The sequence below is a fragment of the Pleurodeles waltl genome, chromosome 3_2 (assembly GCF_031143425.1).
Source record: "Pleurodeles waltl isolate 20211129_DDA chromosome 3_2, aPleWal1.hap1.20221129, whole genome shotgun sequence".
NCBI classification, from domain to species: Eukaryota; Metazoa; Chordata; class Amphibia; order Caudata; family Salamandridae; genus Pleurodeles; species Pleurodeles waltl.
In genome coordinates, this window is record NC_090441.1 from 157838069 (window position 1) to 157859083 (window position 21015).

The window sequence follows — 21015 nt, forward strand, 5'->3', positions numbered from 1 at the left end:
ACCTTAATAAGCATATTTGGGTTGATGGCCAACCCCTGCCCAATATTTCTGAGGAATTGTCAGGGCTTGGTGGTTCAAAAGTATTTAGTGTACTAGATTTGTCGTCAGCATATCACCAGGTTGTTTTACACCCAGACTCTAGACACCTCACGTCATTTGTAACTCCGCAAGGAGCTTATCAAGTTTCGTAGAATGCCTTTCGGGCTATCCTCCGCTGCTGCCTGTTTTCAACGTATTATGAGGAAAGTTCTGGAGGGGGTTTTGGGTGTCCTAATCTTTCAAGACGACATTTTGGTTCATGGCAAAACGTTAGAGGAACATGATGAAATCCTTAGAGAAGTATTGTGTAGACTGGTTGGTTCTGGCCTCACGGTTAAGAAGGAAAAATGCAAGTTTAGAGTTTCTTCTGTGACCTACCTTGGTCATACTATTTCCAGTGAAGGGATTAAACCCAAGCTTGAGTTGGTTGATTCTATTGTCAGCGCCCCTGAACCCAAAGACAAGGAGGGTGTGAGATCCTTTTTAGGGCTGGCAGAGTATTATTCTAAATTTGTTGCCAACTTTGCGAGCGTGACACAACCTTTGAGATCCCTGTTGAAAAAGGGAAACACATTTGCATGGTCTAGAGACTGTGCAGCTGCTTTCACTTTTGTGAAAGACTGTATTGGGAAAATGCCCACAATAGGCCATTTCGACACACACGCTAAAACCTTCTTGTACACTGATGCTAGTGTAACTGGATTGGGAGCAGTGTTGATCCAAAGAGAAAATCAAGAGGAGAAGGTCATTGCCTTTGCTTCCCGTTCCCTGAAGGGGTCAGAGCAACAGTATTCCGTTATTGAGAGGGAGGCTCTTGCGTGCTCATGGGCAGTCAAGCATTTCAGATTCTATCTGTGGGGTTTACCCTTTGTTGTGAGAACTGATCACAGACCCCTCGTACAAATTTTTTCTTCAAAGAAAAGTGAGGGATTGAGACCTAGAATAAAGAGGTGGGTTGAAGGGTTAATGGAGTATAATTTTTCTGTTGAGTATGTGCCCGGGCCGAAGAATACGGTAGCTGATTTCTTGTCTAGGAGTTCGATTGATGGTCATGACGAAAGCGAGGATGAGGGTGTCATTAGTTGGGTGAATGAGTTGGCTATAAGTGAAGATGAGTGGAAGACTGCTGTGGATCAAGATTCCATTAGACATGATCTTGCTGGTTACATTGTAAGAGGGTGGCCGGATTACAAGGACATTCCTGAACCTTTGAAGAGTTACTGGAACATTAGGGATGAACTGTCTTTAAGTGGTCGTGAGGTATTAAGGGGTACTAAATGCATACCTCCCACTGGTTTAAGAAATAAGATCATCAATTTGGCTCATGAGGGTCATTTGGGCAGGAATCTCACCAAATCAAGGTTGAGATTGATATATTGGTGGCCAGGGTTGGATCGTGAGGTCGAAGCGACCGTTAAAGATTGTGTGACATGTGCACGAAGTGACAAGAGTAAAGTGGTATCGAAACCCCCACTTTCCCCAGTTGCTGTGCCAGAAAGGCCCTGGGTGAAGCTAGGTTTAGATTTCATGGGCCCTTTCCATCTTCTCCCTGCTAGTGAACGGTATGTCATTCTCATGGTGGACTATACTTCAAGATGGGTAGTGACCAAGTGTGTTAACTCCCTAGATACCAGGACGGTGATTGAGTTTTTAATGGAGGAGTTCTCACGAGAGGGTGTACCCAGCCATTTGGTTACAGATAACGGGGTACAGTTGACATCCGTGGAGATGAAGTCCTTCTTGGACTCTTTAGCTATTGTGCATTTGAGAACTGCCTTGTACTTACCCCAGGCCAATGGTCTTGCAGAACGTATGAATAGGATGGTGAAGTACTGTGTCCAGGAAGCAGTTGAGACGCGAGTTTCTCTTGGGAGTCTCCTAAGAGACCAATGGTGGGCATATCGTAATACTCCCAATAGCGTTACGGGAATCGCCCCTTTTGAGTACATGAGGGGAAGGTTGGGTTGTAACAAGATGTTCCCAGCATGGTTCAGAGATAAGTTGGGATCATGTATTTCAGAGAAACTTGACCAGGAGAAACTTGGTAAAGCGTCCATGCGTAGGAGCGATCATCAACAAAAGTACAAATTGCGGTATGATTTCAAATCTTGTGTGTCCGATGTTGCATGGAAAGTTGATGACTTGGTATGGTTGAAAGACCCTAATTACAAAACTAAAGGGAGGTCAAGTTTCAAAGGCCCTTTCCGTATTAAGGAGGTGAGGGAAAATGTGGTTGTGCTGGATAATGGTGAAGTGTGGAGTATGTCCAGAATTGCAAAATGGAACTGTCCCAGGATTGATTCCGATAATCTGTCTAACCGAGGAGCGAACCACACTGCAAGGACAGAGTCCAAGGTAACACCATGCAAGACAACTCCTGTCAGACTCCGTTCTAAACCAGTGTGGTGGAAGGACTATGTTTCTTGAATTCTGATGTTATTCCTGCATACTTCTGTGCAATTTAAATATTCTGTATTATCCTGTTATTCTGGCCATTACATTGTCATATTGTTGCTTATTTGTTTTATCCACACACATATGTTATATTTTCTTTTTTTTCCTTTTTTTGTTGTTGTTCCTTTTATGCATTCCATCTCTAGTGTAATAAGGGGGATGTGTTGTGGCTGCTTAAGAATGTTGGGTACAGTCTGGAATCTCTGTCATTGAGATTCTAACTGAGTGGTCTCGAGGACGGTCTGCGGAGTGGAGAGATACTGGACGGTTGAGGAAATGGGAGCTGACGCTGCTGTTTGGGTTGGTGGTTTTTGAATAAAGCTCTTTACACTAAACTACCGTGTCAGAGCTTAACACTATTCCATGTGCATTGCAATGCACTAGGCTGTTGTGGGGAGTCTGGCAAACCCTCTTAAAGGGGCACATCCACATGGAAAAGCACCAACCCCGGCCTCCCTTGTCCTTTCTAGGTACCTGTCATGAAGCATGCTGAGGTCTGTTGCAGAAGAACTAGGTGGGAGCCCACATTAGGGGGTTTGGCTGTCTGCCTTGAGGCCTTGTGATGCTCAGGTGCCAATGAGGAGCCTGCGGTGCCCTCAGCACAAGAGCCCGCGGTGCCCTCAGCACAGGAGCCCGCGGTGCCCTCAGCACAGGAGCCCGCGGTGCCCTCAGCACAGGAGCCCGCGGTGCCCTCAGCACAGGAGCCCGCGGTGCCCTCAGCACAGGAGCCTCATTGCCACCTTAAGCAGGGAGGGGTACCGGGTGAGGTTGCATAGTTTCAGGCACAGGTCGATTAGTGTTCAGTTGAATGCAATCTGCTCCACAGGATGAAAAACCGAAGAACATGTATGTGTGAGGTGGGACTGGGGGGCGCTTGCGACTGATGGCGAGGATCTGGGTAGGAAAGGGAGGACCTGTATTGGGTAAGTCTTTCTCCACTCCTGATGCTCCCGCTGACTTCGCCTCCTCTGTCTCTTGCTCCAGGGACAGCCTGCAGCGCCTCTCCATCTTTAAGAAGATTGAGCGCAGGCCCATGGCTTGGCCCTGCCAGCTCACCATCGGCAGCCACATCTCCATACGAATCGTGGGCTACAAATCCGTTAAGTATTGTTGCCTTTTGCTTCACTTTGTTTTACATTTTTATGTCTAGTTTAGTTTGTGTTGAATCTGAATTTTCTCAATTAGAATGACAATTTTAATTGTGCTTCATGGCTGGTTGGGAGAATTGCAACCTTGGCAGAGGGTCGCACAGTCATATGTCTGACACCCTGAAAGGCAGGTGCAGTTACTTTAAAATGAGGGGGTGGTGATCCAGCCAGCTGCCCCCACGTGCCGTGAAGAGATCATGGGCAAGCGGGCACCATGGACCAAGGTGACAATGTCTGCCTGATGCGTAATCCACCTCCTGCCACCATGTGGGACCTGACGCAGGGAGGTGCGGGCTTATGGGTAATGTGGATCGGAGACACTTACGATTGGATGTCATTGGTTCAGTCACTTAAGGAGATATAAACAACCGGAGGAGTCTCAGGGAGAGATTCAGAAACCACGTGCCATGTGATGAGAAAAATGTACTGCTAACAGTTAAAGCTTTAAGAACAGAAACAAAATTAGCATGCAATGCAGCACAACCACATGGTGAAAAGGAAAGTTACTCAATATTTATTTAAGATTTTGTTTTATACAGTGCTCCTCTTATTCTGGGAAGCCTCAGTGGACTCTACATGTGATAAAACACAAGGCTGAGGTGTCAGAAATGCTTAAAACATAGAGAAACCCCAAGGGAAATGTGTTTTCGGCATCGAGTCACCCACAGCACAGAATCCGAGAATCATCCAGGCTCTTTTTTTTAGCCTTGCGGGGCTGAATTGGCTATAGTACTCGACATGAATTAGCAAACACGTGTCTTGCAGCTAAAGTGTATCAGATAATATCACGAAGGGAGAAAGATGGCAGGTGCCACGAGTTTGGTTTGAATATTAGTACTTGGACTGTTAGTTTGTCCCGTAGCTTCGATGATTGGCATATGTTTAATTCTCCCATATGCGCAACAGACAAGTCACTTAAGAGCAGCTGATGTCTTTCATAGTAACACAGTAAACAACAGACATCCCCAGAGACCAGTTACAACTGCCTTTCTCAGTGAAGGGTTACACTACTGCTGTGGTGTTTGCATCATACCTGTTACATGCTTTGACTTCGTCACCGTCAGGATTAGGGGCTTTATTGTATTGTAATAGTATTTATATAGCGCTTACTACCCCTGACGAGGCGTCAAAGCGCCTTTCAGCGAGTAGCACACTACTCCGGAACCCAAAAGGAATTAGTGGTGGATTAGTATAGGGAAATATGAGTACAGTTTTATTATGGGTTAATTTGAGCTCCGGGTATGTGAGTTTGTTAGTTGGATTTACTGGAGTAATGGAGGGGTGGAGGAGGAAATAATCCAGCAGTGTTAATTGGGAGTTTATAGTAATAGGATGAGGCTTGGGATGAGTAAAGGTGGGATGGAGGAGGGAAGAGTCTGTGGAAAAGGTTATGGAGATCATAGTAGCAGGAGTGGTTTTGGATGAGTCAAAGGTGAGATAAATGAGGGAGAATTTAGTAGGTCTGTTTGGAAGATCATGGTAGTAAACTGATGTTTGGGTGAGTTACACGTGGAACAGAAGGGAAGAGCTTAGGCAGGGTTATTTAGGAGATGAAAATAGTTGAATGGGTTTGGGATGAGTCAGGGTAAAGGAAGGATGATAGATTGATAGAGACATGACATATGGTGATGGGTAGACAAAGTAAAGCTTACAGGAGAGTAAACCATAATATTTTTGTATTTATAATTTATATATATATATATGTACATATATACACACACACATTTTTGATCATTATCTTTATTTAATTTAATTTATTTATTCATTATTATTAATATTTTTGTAATTATTTATAATTTGAATTTTATTTATAGATTTTATTTTATGTTTAATTTTTCTCTAGTACAGTAGGACTAGAGTAATAAAAAAATAGATATATAAATACAAAGTAAGGGAATATATGTTCAAGGAATATAATGGGTGTAATATGAGAAGAAAAGTAGTATTGTATAAACACATACTTTCATGATTTGTAATATTTGAAGTTAATGAATAAGTGTACTTTTCTAACATCTATCTTCACTCAATTTTTGAATAGCCAAATGCTTATGATAATAAAACATTTGATCAGTGTGATATAAAATGATCAGGAATTCATAAGTATCTAATATAACAACTTATCTAGGAGCTATGCAATGATCTATGAACATGTTAAGCAGAGAATAACACACACACACACACACACACACACACACACACACACACACACACACACACACACACACACACACACACACACATATATATACACACACACACACACACACACATACATACACACATGAATACACACACATATATATATATATATATATGTTCGATGGCATGTGTAGCTGCAGATACACATGCTGTGCACATCCCGCCATCTGGTGTTGGGCTCGGAGTGTTACAAGTTGTTTTTGTTCAAAGAAGCCTTTTCGAGTCACGAGATCGAGGGACTCCTCCCATTTCGGCTCCATTACGCATGGGTGTCGACTCCATCTTAGATTGTTTTTTTTCCGCCATCGGGTTCGGACGTGTTCCTTTTCGCTCCGTGTTTCGGGTCGGAAAGTTAGTTAGAATCTCTGAAAAATCGTCGGTATTGTTTGCGTTCGGTATCGGGTTAGTTACAACAGATCGACACCGACTTTTGAAGAGCTCCGGTGGCCCTTCGGGGTTTTTTCGATCCCCCGTCTGGGCCTGGTTGGCCTGGCCACGTGTCTCTTCAAGGCTGATCGAACGGACCCCATTCCGCTTCTGCCCAAAATGTCATAACAAGTACCCGTATACAGATCAGCATCTGGTCTGTAACTTGTGTCTGTCTCCAGAGCACAAGGAGGATACCTGTGAAGCCTGTCGAGCGTTTCAGTCGAGGAAGACATTAAGAGACCGAAGAGCAAGAAGACTGCAGATGGCGTCGGCGCCGACAGGACAAAGGCGTTTCGAGGAGGAAGAAGAAACCTTCTCCATCCAGGAATCTGACTCGGACGAGCTCGATCCAGAAGAAACGCCGAAAACCGTGAGTAAGACGTCGAAACATAAAACTCACGAGAAGACAACAAAAGCCCAGGGGACGCCACCGCCAACAGGCCATGGCTTAACCCGAAAAATAGGTGACCGATCATCGGCACCGAAAAAGGGCATGCATGTGGCGAAGTCATCCGACTCCGGTCGAGATACCGCCACACAGCAATCTCGGGCCCGAGACAGCGGCTCCGAGCAGATTCGGCACCGAGACAGTGGCACTGAAATGGTTCGGCACAGAGACACCACGACGCCGAAAATAAAGAAGGTTTCCTCGGAGCCCAAAAAGGCGACCGAAAAGATTTTGGTTCCGAAACATCCAGCCTCGGAACCGAAAACCGGTTCCTACACAGAGGAACAGGGATTGTCCTCCCAAATGCAAGGACATAAGTTCGGAGAGGAACTTGAATCAGCTGAGCCAGACTACACTCAAAGAAGGCTCCACATTCAAAAAGACACAGGGAAGATAAGCACTCTTCCCCCAATTAAGATGAAAGGAAGACTTGCCTTTCAAGAAAAGGACAAGCAGCCACAGGCAAAAGTGGCAAGACAAACAACTCCACCACCATCTCCACCACCATCAATGCACACATCACCGGTAGCCACTCCACCACTGATGCAATCCCCGACTCATACTGCAACGAGTCAGGATGATCCCGATGCATGGGACCTTTATGATGCTCCTGTATCAGATAACAGCCCAGACTGTTACCCTGCAAGGCCGTCACCACCTGAAGACAGTACATCCTACACGCAGGTGGTCTCAAGGGCAGCTGCTTTTCACAACGTCACCTTGCATTCAGAACCAATTGAGGATGACTTTTTGTTTAATACACTATCCTCCACTCATAGTCAATACCAAAGCTTACCTATGCTCCCGGGAAAGCTAAAACATTCCAAACAAATATTTCAGGATCCTGTAAAAGGCAGAGCCATAACTCCAAGGGTGGAAAAGAAGTACAAGCCACCGCCAACCGACCCTGTTTATATTACGCAGCAATTACCACCAGACTCTGTGGTTGTTGGGGCAGCTCGCAAGAGAGCAAACTCTCATACCACGGGAGACGCACCACCTCTAGACAAGGAGAGTCGCAAATTCGATGCTGCTGGTAAAAGGGTTGCAGCACAAGCAGCAAACCAATGGCGTATTGCCAACTCACAAGCACTTTTGGCAAGATACGATAGAGCTCATTGGGACGAAATGCAGCATTTCATAGAACACTTACCCAAAGAGTTCCAAAAAAGGGCACAACAGGTGGTAGAAGAAGGACAAAGTATCTCCAGTAATCAGATACGGTCAGCAATGGATGCAGCAGATACAGCTGCAAGGACAGTAAATACTGCAATAACGATAAGGAGACACGCATGGTTGCGTACGTCAGGATTCAAGCCGGAAATACAACAAGCCGTGCTGAATATGCCCTTTAATGAACAGCAGTTATTTGGGCCGGAAGTCGACACTGCTATTGAGAAACTCAAAAAAGATACTGATATGGCAAAAGCCATGGGTGCACTCTACTCCCCACAGAGCAGAGGCACATTTCGCAAAACACCATTTAGGGGAGGGTTTTGAGGTCACCCTACAGAGGCCACAACCTCACAAGCAAGGCCCACTTATCAAAGCCAATATCAGCGGGGAAGTTTTCGGGGGCAATATAGAGGGGGACAATTCCAAAAGAATAGAGGGAAGTTCCAAAGCCCCAAAACCCCTCAAAACAAGCAATGACTTCCAAGTCACACATCCCCAACAAATAACACCTGTGGGGGGAGACTAAGCCAATTTTACAAACATTGGGAGGAGATAACAACAGACACTTGGGTACTGGCAATTATCCAGCATGGCTATTGCACAGAATTTCTCAAATTCCCTCCAAACGTCCCACCGAAAACACACAATATGTCAAAACAACATATAGATCTCCTAGGACTAGAAGTTCAGGCTTTGCTACTGAAAGAAGCAATAGAATTAGTACCAAACCAACAGAAGGGAACAGGAGTTTACTCTCTGTACTTTCTCATACCCAAAAAAGACAAGAGTCTGAGACCTATATTAGATCTCCGAACATTAAATACCTACATCAAATCAGATCACTTTCACATGGTGACATTACAGGACGTAATCCCACTGCTCAAACAACAAGACTACATGACAACACTAGACCTAAAGGATGCCTGTTTCCATATACCGATACATCCTTCACACAGAAAGTACTTAAGGTTTGTATTCCAAGGGGTACATTACCAATTCAAGGTGTTGCCATTCGGAATAACAACTGCGCCAAGAGTTTTTACAAAATGCCTGGCAGTCGTAGCTGCACATATCAGAAGGCAGCAAATACATGTGTTCCCGTACCTAGACGATTGGTTAATCAAAACCAACACGCTACAACGGTGTTCACAACACACAAAGTATGTCATAGAAACCCTCCACAAACTAGGTTTCTCAATCAACTACACAAAGTCACACCTTCTGCCGTGTCAAACACAGCAATACTTAGGGTCGACAATCAACACAGCAAAAGGGATTGCCACACCAAGTCCACAAAGGGTTCAGGCATTTCACAATGTAATACAGGCCATGTATCCAAAACAAAAAATACAAGTCAAAATGGTGATGAAACTCCTAGGCATGATGTCCTCATGCATAGCCATTGTCCCAAACGCAAGGTTGCACATGCGGCCCTTACAACAGTGCCTAGCATCACAATGGTCACAGGCACAGGGTCAACTTCTAGATCTGGTGTTGGTAGACCGCCAAACATACACCTCGCTTCAATGGTGGAACAGAATAAATTTAAACCAAGGGCGACCTTTCCAAGACCCAGTGCCACATTATGTAATAACGACAGATGCCTCCATGATAGGGTGGGGAGCACACCTCAATCAACACAGAATCCAAGGACAATGGGACACTCAGCAAAGACAGTTTCACATAAATCACTTAGAACTACTGGCAGTATTTCTAGCGCTGAAAGCATTTCAACCCATAATAAGACACAAACACATTCTAGTCAAAACAGACAACATGACAACAATGTATTACCTAAACAAACAGGGAGGGACACACTCAACACAGTTGTGTCTCCTGGCACAGAGAATATGGCATTGGGCTATTCACAACCACATTCGCCTAATAGCACAATTTATTCCAGGAATTCAGAATCAGTTAGCAGACAATCTCTTTCGGGATCACCAACAAATCTACGAATGGGAGATTCACCCCCAAATACTGAACACTTACTTCCAGAGTTGGGGAACACCACAAATAGATCTATTTGCAACAAAAGAAAACGCAAAATGCCGAAACTTCGCATCCAGGTACCCACAAGATCAGTCTCAGGGCAATGCGTTATGGATGAGTTGGTCAGGGATATTTGCTTACGCTTTTCCCCCTCTCCCACTCATTCCATATCTGGTAAACAAGTTGAGTCAAAACAAACTCAGACTCATACTGATAGCGCCAACATGGGCAAGACAACCTTGGTACACAACACTACTAGACCTCTCAGTAGTGCCTCATGTCAAACTACCAAACAGACCAGATCTGTTAACGCAACACAAACAACAGATCAGACACCCAAATCCAGCATCGCTGAATCTAGCAATTTGGCTCCTGAAGTCCTAGAGTTTGGACACCTAGACCTTACACAGGAATGTATGGAGGTCATAAAACAAGCTAGGAAACCTACCACTAGACATTGATATGCAAATAAGTGGGAAAGATTTGTTTATTACTGCTATAATAATCAAATTCAACCCTTACACGCATCTGCCAAAGATATCGTTAAATACTTACTGCATTTGCAAAAGTCAAAGCTAGCTTTTTCTTCCATTAAAATACATCTCACCGCAATTTCAGCTTATCTGCAAATTACGCACTCAACTTCACTATTTAGGATACCAGTCATAAAAGCGTTTATGGAAGGCCTAAGGAGAATTATACCACCAAGAACACCACCAGTTCCTTCATGGAACCTCAACATTGTCTTAACACGACTAATGGGTCCACCTTTTGAACCCATGCACTCTTGTGAAATGCAATACTTAACATGGAAAGTTGCATTTTTAATTGCCATCACATCTTTAAAAAGAGTAAGTGAGATTCAAGCATTTACCATACAAGAACCATTTATTCAAATACACAAACATAAAGTAGTTCTACGAACAAATCCTAAATTTTTACAAAAGTCATATCACCGTTCCACTTGAATCACACAGTGGAATTACCAGTGTTCTTCCCACAGCCAGATTCTGTAGCTGAAAGAGCACTACATACATTAGACATCAAAAGAGCGTTAATGTACTACATTGACAGAACAAAACTAATTCGAAAAACGAAACAATTATTTATTGCTTTCCAAAAACCTCATACAGGAAATCCAATTTCTAAACAAGGGATTACTAGATGGATAGTTAAATGCATTCAAACCTGTAATCTTAAAGCAAGAAGAGAGCTGCCTATTACACCAAAGGCACACTCAACTAGAAAGAAAGGTGCTACCATGGCCTTTCTAGGAAATATTCCAATGACCGAAATATGTAAGGCAGCTACATGGTCTACGCCTCATACATTTACCAAACACTACTGTGTAGATGTGTTAACGGCACAGCAAGCCACAGTAGGTCAAGCAGTACTACGAACATTGTTTCAAACAACTTCAACTCCTACAGGCTGAACCACCGCTTTTGGGGAGATAACTGCTTACTAGTCTATGCACAGCATGTGTATCTGCAGCTACAAATGCCATCGAACGGAAAATGTCACTTACCCAGTGTACATCTGTTCGTGGCATTAGTCGCTGCAGATTCACATGCGCCCACCCGCCTCCCCGGGAGCCTGTAACCGTTTAGAAGTTGATCTTGAACATTTGTAAATTTGTAAATATATTAATTTAAACTACATTATGTACATACGTATTCACTCCATTGCATGGGCACTATTACTAGCATACACAACTCCTACCTCACCCTCTGCGGGGAAAACAATCTAAGATGGAGTCGACGCCCTTGCGCAATGGAGCCGAAATGGGAGGAGTCCCTCGATCTCGTGACTCGAAAAGACTTCTTCGAAGAAAAACAACTTGTAACACTCCAAGCCCAACACCAGATGGCGGGATGTGCACAGCATGTGAACCTGCAGCGACTAATGCCACGAACAGATGTACACTGGGTAAGTGACATTTTCCATATATATATATATATATATGTGTGTGTGTTCGATGGCATGTGTAGCTGTAGATACACATGCTGTGCATTATCCTGCCATCTAGTGTTGGGCTCGGAGTGTTACAAGTTGTTTTTCTTCGAAGAGGTCTTTTCGAGTCACAAGACCGAGGGACTCCTCCCTTTCTGCTCCATTGCGCATGGGCGTCGACTCCATCTTAGATTGTTTTCTTTCCACCATCGGGTTCGGACGTGTTCCTCTTCGCTCCGTATTTTGGTTCGGAAAAGTTAGTTAGCTATCGGCAAATTCGATGGTATTGTTTACGCTCGGTACCGGGTTAGTGCTAGCACATCGACACCGAAGAAAGAAGCGCTCCGGCGGACCTTCGGGGCTTCCACTCCTCGGCGGGGCCTGGTCGGCCCAACCACGTCTATCTTCAAACCTCATGGACCGGACCCCCTTCCGCTTCTGCCCCAACTGCCACGCAAAGTATCCATATACAGACCAACACTTGGTCTGTAATCTGTGTTTGTCTCCCGAACACAAGGAGGATACTTGCGAGGCCTGCCGGGCATTTCGATCCAAGAAAACACTGCGGGATCGAAGGCTCCAGATGGCGTCGACACCAACCGGACACATCGACGTCGAAGAAGAGGAGAGATTCTCCATTCCAGATTCGGACTCGGACGAGTCCGACAGTGAGCAGCTGAAGACGCAACAAACCGTGAGTAAACCAGCCCCGGGGAAAACTCACGCCAAAATAATGAAGGCCAAGGGGACGCCACCGCCAACAGGCCATGGCTTAACCCGAAAACACGGTGACCAAACATCGGCACCGAAAAAGGCCTCCCAGCAGCCGAAGACATCCGACCCCGGTCGAGATACTGGCTCCGACCAGACTCTGCACCGAGAGTTCGGCACCCCGAAAGTCAAAAAGGTTTCCTAGGAGCCGAAAAAGACAGTTGAAAAGATTTCGGTGCCGAAACATGCGGCCTCGGAACCGAAACCAAGCTCCTATACAGAGGAACAAGGCCTTTCCACACAATTACAAGGTCACAGATTTGAACAAGAACTGGGCATGGGAGAGCCAGACCAAACCCAGAGGAGGCTCCATATACAAAAAGACACGGGGAAAATCAGAACTCTTCCTCCAATAAAGATGAAGCGGAAGCTCGCATTCCAAGAGGCGGAAATGCAGCCAAGAGCGAAAGTGGCTAAAGAAAAAACACCACCACAGTTTTCGACACAACAATCGCCAGCGCATTCACCACATCTGTCCCCGGTAGCAACACCCCCAATGATGGAGTCACCAACACACACAGGGAATGAGGCAAGATGACCCGGATGCATGGGATTTGTATGATGCACCGGTCTCAGACAATAGTCCTGATTGCTACCCGGCAAGGCCTTCACCACCTGAGGACAGTACTGCTTACATGCAGGTGGTTTCCAGGGCAACTACATTTCATAATGTAGCATTGCATGCAGAGCCCATAGAAGATGACTTTTTGTTCAACACCCTGTCATCTACGTACAGCCAATACCAAAGCTTGCCAATGCTGCCAGGCATGTTAAAACACGCCAAACAGGTGTTTCAGGACCCAGGCAAAGGCAGAGCCATCACGCCTTGGGTGGAGAAGAAATATAAACCTCCCCCCACTGACCCTGTATACATCACACAACAATTAACTCCTGATTCGGTGGTAGTAGGAGCAGCCCAGAAAAGGGCAAACTCACAAACGTCTGGAGACGCACCACTGCCCGTCAAAGAAAGTCGGAAATTCGATGCAGCAGGCAAGAGGGTGGCAGCACAGGCAGCCAATCAATGGCGAATTGGCAATTCTCAAGCTCTACTGGCAAGGTACGACAGGGCACATTGGGATGAAATGCAACATCTCATTCAACACCTTCCCTTTAGAGTTACAGAAACATGCCGAACAGGTTGTCGAGGAGGGCCAAACTATCTCCAACAACCAAATAAGGTCGGCTATGGACTCAGCAGACACGGCGGCCAGGACAGTAAACACGGCGGTAACCATTCAGAGACACGCATGGCTACGGACCTCCGGATTCAAGCCAGAAATTCAGCAGGCTGTGCTGAAAATGCCTTTCTATGAGCAACAATTATTTGGGCCGGAGGTGGATACGGCAATAGAAAAACTGAAAAAAGACACGGACACGGCCAAAGCCATGGGTGCACTCTACTCCCCTCATAGCAGAGGCATTTTTAGGAAGCTGCACTTTAGAGGGGGGTTTTGTGCTCAAACCACAGAGCCTTCCACCTCACAAGTCAGACCCACATATCAGGGCCAATATCAGAGAGGAGGTTTTCGAGGACAATATAGGGGTAGACAGTTCCCTAAACCAAGAGGGAAATTCCAGAGCCCAAAAACCCCACAAACGAAACAGTGACTTCAATGTCACAAACCCCCACCACGCAACACCAGTGGGGGGGGAGACTTACAGAATATTACCACAACTGGGAACACATAACTACGGACGCGTGGGTCCTAGCCATTATCCAACATGGTTATTGCATAGAATTCCTACATTTGCCACCAGATGTGCCTCCAAGAGCACACAATATGTCCAAACAACACTTAGGCCTGTTACAACTAGAAGTCCAAGCATTGTTACAAAAACAAGCAATAGAACTAGTACCAAATCATCAAAAAGGAACAGGTGTATACTCCCTGTATTTCCTAATTCCAAAGAAAGACAAAACACTGGGACCCATATTAGACCTCAGAACACTGAATCTTTACATCAAATCAGATCACTTTCACATGGTGACACGTCAAGACATGATCCCCTTGCTCAAACAACAGGACTGCATGTCAACATTAGATCTCAAGGATGCTTATTTCCACATACCCATACATCCTTCACACAGGAAATACTTAAGGTTTGTAATACAAGGCGTGCATTACCAATTCAAAGTATTGCCATTCGGCATAACAACAGCCACAATGGTATTCACAAAATGCCTTGTAGTTGTAGCTGCTCACATCAGGAGGCAGCACATGCACGTATTCCCTTACTTAGACGATTGGCTAATAAAAACCAACACTCAGCAACAGTGTATTCTACACACAAAATACGTTATAGAAACCCTACACAAACTAGGGTTCTCTCTAAACTACCAAAAATCACATCTACAACCGTGTCAAATACAACAATACTTAGGAGCAACAATCAACACACAAATGGGGATTGCCACTCCAAGTCCACAAAGGGTACAAGCCTTCCAAAATGTGATATTAAACATGTACCCAAACCAACACTATCAAGTGAGGTTTGTGATGAAACTCCTAGGCATGATGTCTTCCTGCATAGCCATTGTCCCAAACGCAAGACTACACCTGCGGCCCTTACAACAGTGCCTAGCAACACAATGGACACAAGCACAGGGTCAACTTCAAGATCTAGTGTTGATAGACCGCCAAACACACCTCTCGCTTCAATGGTGGAATCAAAATTTAAACCAAGGGCGGCCATTCCAAGACCCAGTGCCTCAATACGTGATCACAACAGATGCTTCCATGATGGGGTGGGGAGCACACCTCAAACAGCACAGTATACAGGGACAATGGAACGTTCAACAAAAGCAACTGCATATAAATCATCTAGAGCTGTTAGCAGTGTTTCTAGCATTGAAAGCATTTCAACCGCTAATAGCCCACAAACACATTCTTGTCAAAACAGACAACATGACAACAATGTATTACATAAACAAACAGGGAGGGACACACTCATCACAACTGTGTCTCTTAGCACAAAAGATTTGGCATTGGGCGATTCACAATCACATCCGCTTAATAGCACAGTACACCGATCTGTTAACTCAACACAAACAACAGATCAGACACCCGAATCCAGCATTGCTCAATCTAGCAATCTGGCTCCTGAAGTCTTAGAATTTGGACATTTAGACCTTACACAAGAATGTATGGAGGTCATTAAACAGGCTAGAATACCTACTACAAGACATTGTTACGCGAACAAATGGAAAAGATTTGTTTATTACTGCCATAATAATCAAATTCAACCACTACATGCTTCCGCCAAAAACATTATAGGCTACTTATTACACTTACAAAAATCTTAACTAGTATTTTCTTCTGTTAAAATACATCTCACAGCAATATCTGCCTACCTGCAGATTACACATTCAACATCACTATTTAGAATCCCAGTCATCAAAGCATTTATGGAGGGTTTAAAAAGAATCATACCCCCGAGGACACCACCAGTTCCCTCGTGGAACCTCAATGTTGTATTAACACGACTCATGGGTCCACTATTTGAACCCATGCACTCTTGTGAGATGCAATACTTAACCTGTAAAGTAGCTTTCCTAATAGCTATTACATCTCTTACAAGAGTAAGTGAAATACAAGCATTTACTATACAAGAACCCTTTATACAAATACATAAACATAAAGTGGTTCTCCGTACAAATCCCAAATTCTTACCAAAAGTTATATCACCATTCTGCCTAAACCACCTAAACCAAACAGTGGAACTCCCAGTTTTTTTTCCACAACCAGACTCAGTAGATGAAAGAGCCTTACACACGTTAGACATTAAAAGAGCACTAGTGTATTACATTGATAGAACAAGACAGTTTCGTAAAACAAAACAATTGTTTGTAGCCTTCCAAAAACCGCATGCAGGAAATCCAAAATCCAAACAAGGCATTGCCAGATGGATAGTGAAATGTATTCAGACCTGCTATATTAAAGCAAAAAGAGACCTACCTATTACGCCAAAGGCGCACTCTACTAGGAACAAAGGCGCCACAACGGCCTTTCTAGGAAATATTCCTATGACAGAAATGTGTAAGGCAACCACATGGTCTACGCCTCATACATTCACAAAACACTACTGTGTAGATGTGTTAACAACACAACAAGCCACAGTAGGACAGGCTGTATTAATAACATTATTTCAGACAACTTCAACTCCTACAGGCTAAACCTCTGCTTTTGGGGAGATAACATGTATCTGCAGCTACACATGCCATTGAATGTAAAATGTCACTTACCCAGTGTACATCTGTTCGTGGCATGTGACGCTGCAGATTCACATGCGCCCTCCCGCCTCCCCGGGAGCATGTAGCCGTCATACGTTGGATGAAACTTGTAAATTCGTAAATATATACTATTTGTTACACACATTATGTACATACATACTTACTCCATTGCATGGGCACCTTTACAATATACACAACTCCTACCTCACTCTCAGCGGGGAAAACAAAATAAATATACATTTAGTAAATATACATTGGTTAAACAGGTTTAACCCCTTCGCTGCCAGGCCTTTTCCCCCCTCCTGTGCCAGGCCTTTTTTTGCATATTTGGAATAGTTCTTGCTTAGGCCCTCATAACTTTTTGTCCACATAAGCTACCCACGCCAAATTTGCGTCCTTTTTTTCCAACATCCTAGGGATTCTAGAGGTATCTAGACTTTGTGGGTTCCCCTGAAGGAGGCCAAGAAATTAGCCAAAATACAGTGAAAATTTCGTTTTTTCAAAACAAATGGGGAAAAAAGGGCTGCAGAAGAAGGTTTGTGGTTTTTCCCCTGAAAATGGCATCAACAAAGGGTTTGATGTGCTAAAATCACCAGCTTCCCAGCTTTCAGGAACAGGCAGACTTGAATCAGAAAACCCAATTTTTCAACACAATTTAGGCGTTTTACTGGGACATACCCCATTTTTACGATTTTTTTGTGCTTTCAGCCTCCTTCCAGTCAGTGACAGAAATGGGTGTGAAACCAGTGCTGGATCCCAGAAACCTAAACATTTCTGAAAAGTAGGCAAAATTCTGAATTCAGCAATGGGTAATTTGTGTAGATCCTACAAGGGTTTCCTGCAGAAAATAACAACTGAAATTAAAAAAAAAATGAAATTGAGGTGAATAAAACAGCCATTTTTCCATACGTTTTACTCTGTAACGTTTTACTGCAATGTCAGATTCTTGAAAGCAATATACTGTTAAGTCCGCTGGACTCTTCTGGTTGCGGGGATATATAGGGCTTGTAGGTTCATCAAGAACCCTAGGCACCCAGAGCCAATAAATGAGCTGCACCTTGCAGTGGGTTTTCATTCTATACCGGGTATACAGCAATTCATTTGCTGAAATATAAAGAGTCAAAAATAGGTATCAAGAAAACCTATGTATTTCCAAAATGAGCACAAGATAATGTGTTCAGGAGCAGTGGTTATTCGCACATCTCTGAATTCTGGGGTGCCCATATTAGCAGGTGAATTACAGGGCATTTCTCAAATAGACGTCTTTTTTACACACTGCCTTACATATGGAAGGAAAAAATGTAGAGAAAGACAAGGGGCAATAACACTTGTTTTGCTATTCTATGTTCTCCCAAGTCTCCCGATAAAAATGATACCTCACTTGTGTGGGTAGGCCTAGTGCCCGCGACAGGAAATGCCCCAAAACACAACGTGGACACATCACATTTTATCACACAAAACTGGTGTTTTTTGCAAAGTGCCTACCTGTGGATTTTGGCCTCTAGCTCTGCCGCCACCGAGGGAAATGTACCAAACCTGTGCATTTTTGAAAACTAGAGACCTAGGGGCATCCAGGACAGGGTGACATGTGGGGCTCTCACCAGGTTCTGTTACCCAGAAACCTTTGCAAACCTCAAAATGTGGCTAAAAAAAACACCTTTTCTTCACATTTCGGTGACAGAAAGTTCTGGAACCTGAGAGAAGCCACAAATTTCTTTCCACCCAGCGTTCCCCCAGGTCTCCCGATAGAAATGGTACCTCACGTGTGTGGGTAGGCCTTGTGCTCGCAACAGGAAGTGCCCCAAAACAGTATCTGGACACATCAAAATGATCAAATACAAAACTACCAGTTTTTGCGGGGGTGGGGGCACCTGCGTTTTTGGTCCTTGGCACAGCAGCCATCTAGGGAAACCTACCAAACCCAGACATTTCTGAAAACTAGACGCCCGAGGGAGTCAAGGGAGGTGTGACTTGCGTGGATCCCCCAATATTTTCTTACCCAGAATCCTCAGCAAACCGCAAATCTAGCTAAAAAAATCAAATTTTTCCCACATTTCCTGTGTGGGATCACTGCACCGGGACAAATTTCCTACCACCCAACGTTCCCCTCAGTCTCCCGGTAAAAATGATACCTCACTTGTGTAGGTAGGCCAAGTGTTTGTGACAGGGAAGAGCCAAAAACACGTCGCAATTGAGGGGGAACCAAAGTGGGTCCAAAAGGGCAGTTTGAAAAAAAAAAAATTTTTTGGCTGACAAGTGCAGCAGACATTTTATCGGTATAGATGAGACAATGCTGGGTGGCTTACTGCAGATTCCGGAAGGTTCCATCACAAAAATGTGGGGAAAATGTTTTCTTTCCAGCAAAGTTGCAGGTTTGCAGGGCATTGTGGGTAAGGAAATGGTGTGGGTGCATGTGAAGCACACCACCCTGGAATCAACTAGATGTTTAGTTTTCAGATGTGTCTAGGTCTTGTGGATTTTTCTACATGGCAGCATCCCAAAGTAAAAAAAATGTGCAGCCCTCACCATTCCAAGTGGGACGATTTTGAGAGTTACCAAGCTCTCATGGCCCACATGTAAAACAAAAACCAAAAATAATCAAATGTCCTCTTGCTTGCCATGGGATAAGATGTTTTAGTGTGCGGGGAGAGCTGAAAGACTGTTAGCCCCTTCAGTTCGGGTGGGGGCATAACCAGGCCCATACTGGTTGGTAGCCACCACCCCACTATTTTCTTTTTTTTTTTTTATTCCCTGGCATCTAGTAGACTTTCTGTCCCCCCGGGGTGTGGATCGGGGGTAATTGCTCAATCTGCCCACTTTGGCCCCATTTATTTCGGGTGCGGGTATGGCCATACCCCCAACCTCTTATTTTGAAAAAAAAATCTTCCCTGGTCTCTGGTGGTCTTTCTGCCCCCCTTGGGGACAGATGGGCCTTCCAAAATAGGCCAGTCTGCCCAAAAGGGGGGCAGTTATGGCCAACAGTAATGTGCCCCCATGGGGAGAGACCCTTGCCCAAGGGGCTGCCCCTCCAAACAAAACACACACATACACCAATCCATGGTGTCTAGAGGTTTCTGCCCCAAAGGGGGCAGATTGGCCTTACAAAAATAGGCTGATCTACCCCCAAAGGGGGCAGAAATGGCCTAAATACAATTTGCCCCCCAGGGGAGCCACCCTTGTCTAAGGGGTCGCTCCCCATACATAAAAAACCTAAGGTAAATAAAAAAATATATATATCCCTGGTGTCTGGAGGTTTCTCCTAGAGGGACAAATCCGCCTAGTTATATTAGGACGATCTGCCTCCAGGAGAGGCAGAAAAGGCCTAAAAATATTTTGCCGCCCCCGGCGAGTGGCCCTTGCCAAAGGGGCCGCTCCCCTTACGCGTTAGTATAAATAAAATAACAATTCCCTGGTGTCTTGTGGTTTCTGCCGATCTGCCCCCAGTGGGGGCAGAAATTGCCTAATAATAACTTGCCCTCCACCCCTGGAGCGACCCTTGCCCAAGGGGTCGCTCCCCAAACATAAAAAAAAAAAAAAAAAAGAACATTTTCCTGGTGTCTAGTGGATTGGCAGAGCAGCCTAATATTAGGCCGAAATGACCTAGAAATAATTTGCCCCCGAGGAGCAGCCCTTGCCCAGCCCCTTACTTCAAATAGCCCTCAAAAATAAATAAATATTCCCTGGTGTCTAGTGGTTTCTGCCCCCCCGGGGGCAGATCGCAAAACCGATCTGCCCCAGGGGGGGCAGAAATGGCCTGATAATAATTTCCCCACTCTTGCCCAAGGGATCGCTCCCCAAACATACAAAATACAAAAAAAGAACATAAACAGCCAAAAAACAAATTGCCCTCCTGGAGAGCGGCCCTTGCTCAAGGGGCCGCTCTCCTTATTTAGTGAATGAAAAAATAAAAAAATCCCTGGTGTCTAGTGGTTTCTGCCCCCCTTGGGGGCAGATTGGGCTAATAAAAATAGGCCGATCTGCCCCCCAAGGGGGGGCAGAAATGGCTTAGAAAATGTTTTGCCCCCAGGGGAGCGACCCTTGCCTAAGGGGTCGCTCCCAACAAAAAAAAAAAAACAATCCCTGGTGTTTGATGCGATCAGGCAGCAGAAATGCTCAGAGAAGCCTGGAAGGAGAGGAAAAGCCTTTCCTCTCCTTCCAGGCCACTCTGACCC

The 21015-nt window shown here is 44.8% G+C and overlaps 1 protein-coding gene across 1 annotated transcript in view; it reads left to right on the forward strand.

The window, feature by feature from the left end:
• XRCC5 (X-ray repair cross complementing 5) overlaps positions 1 to 21015 on the forward strand; it is a 490394-nt gene that overhangs the window by 72096 nt on the left and 397283 nt on the right. Inside the window, exon 7 of the mRNA XM_069227051.1 lies at positions 3478 to 3592. Within this exon, the coding sequence (XP_069083152.1) occupies positions 3478 to 3592 (115 nt within the window). The remainder of the gene's footprint in view (positions 1 to 3477; positions 3593 to 21015) is intronic.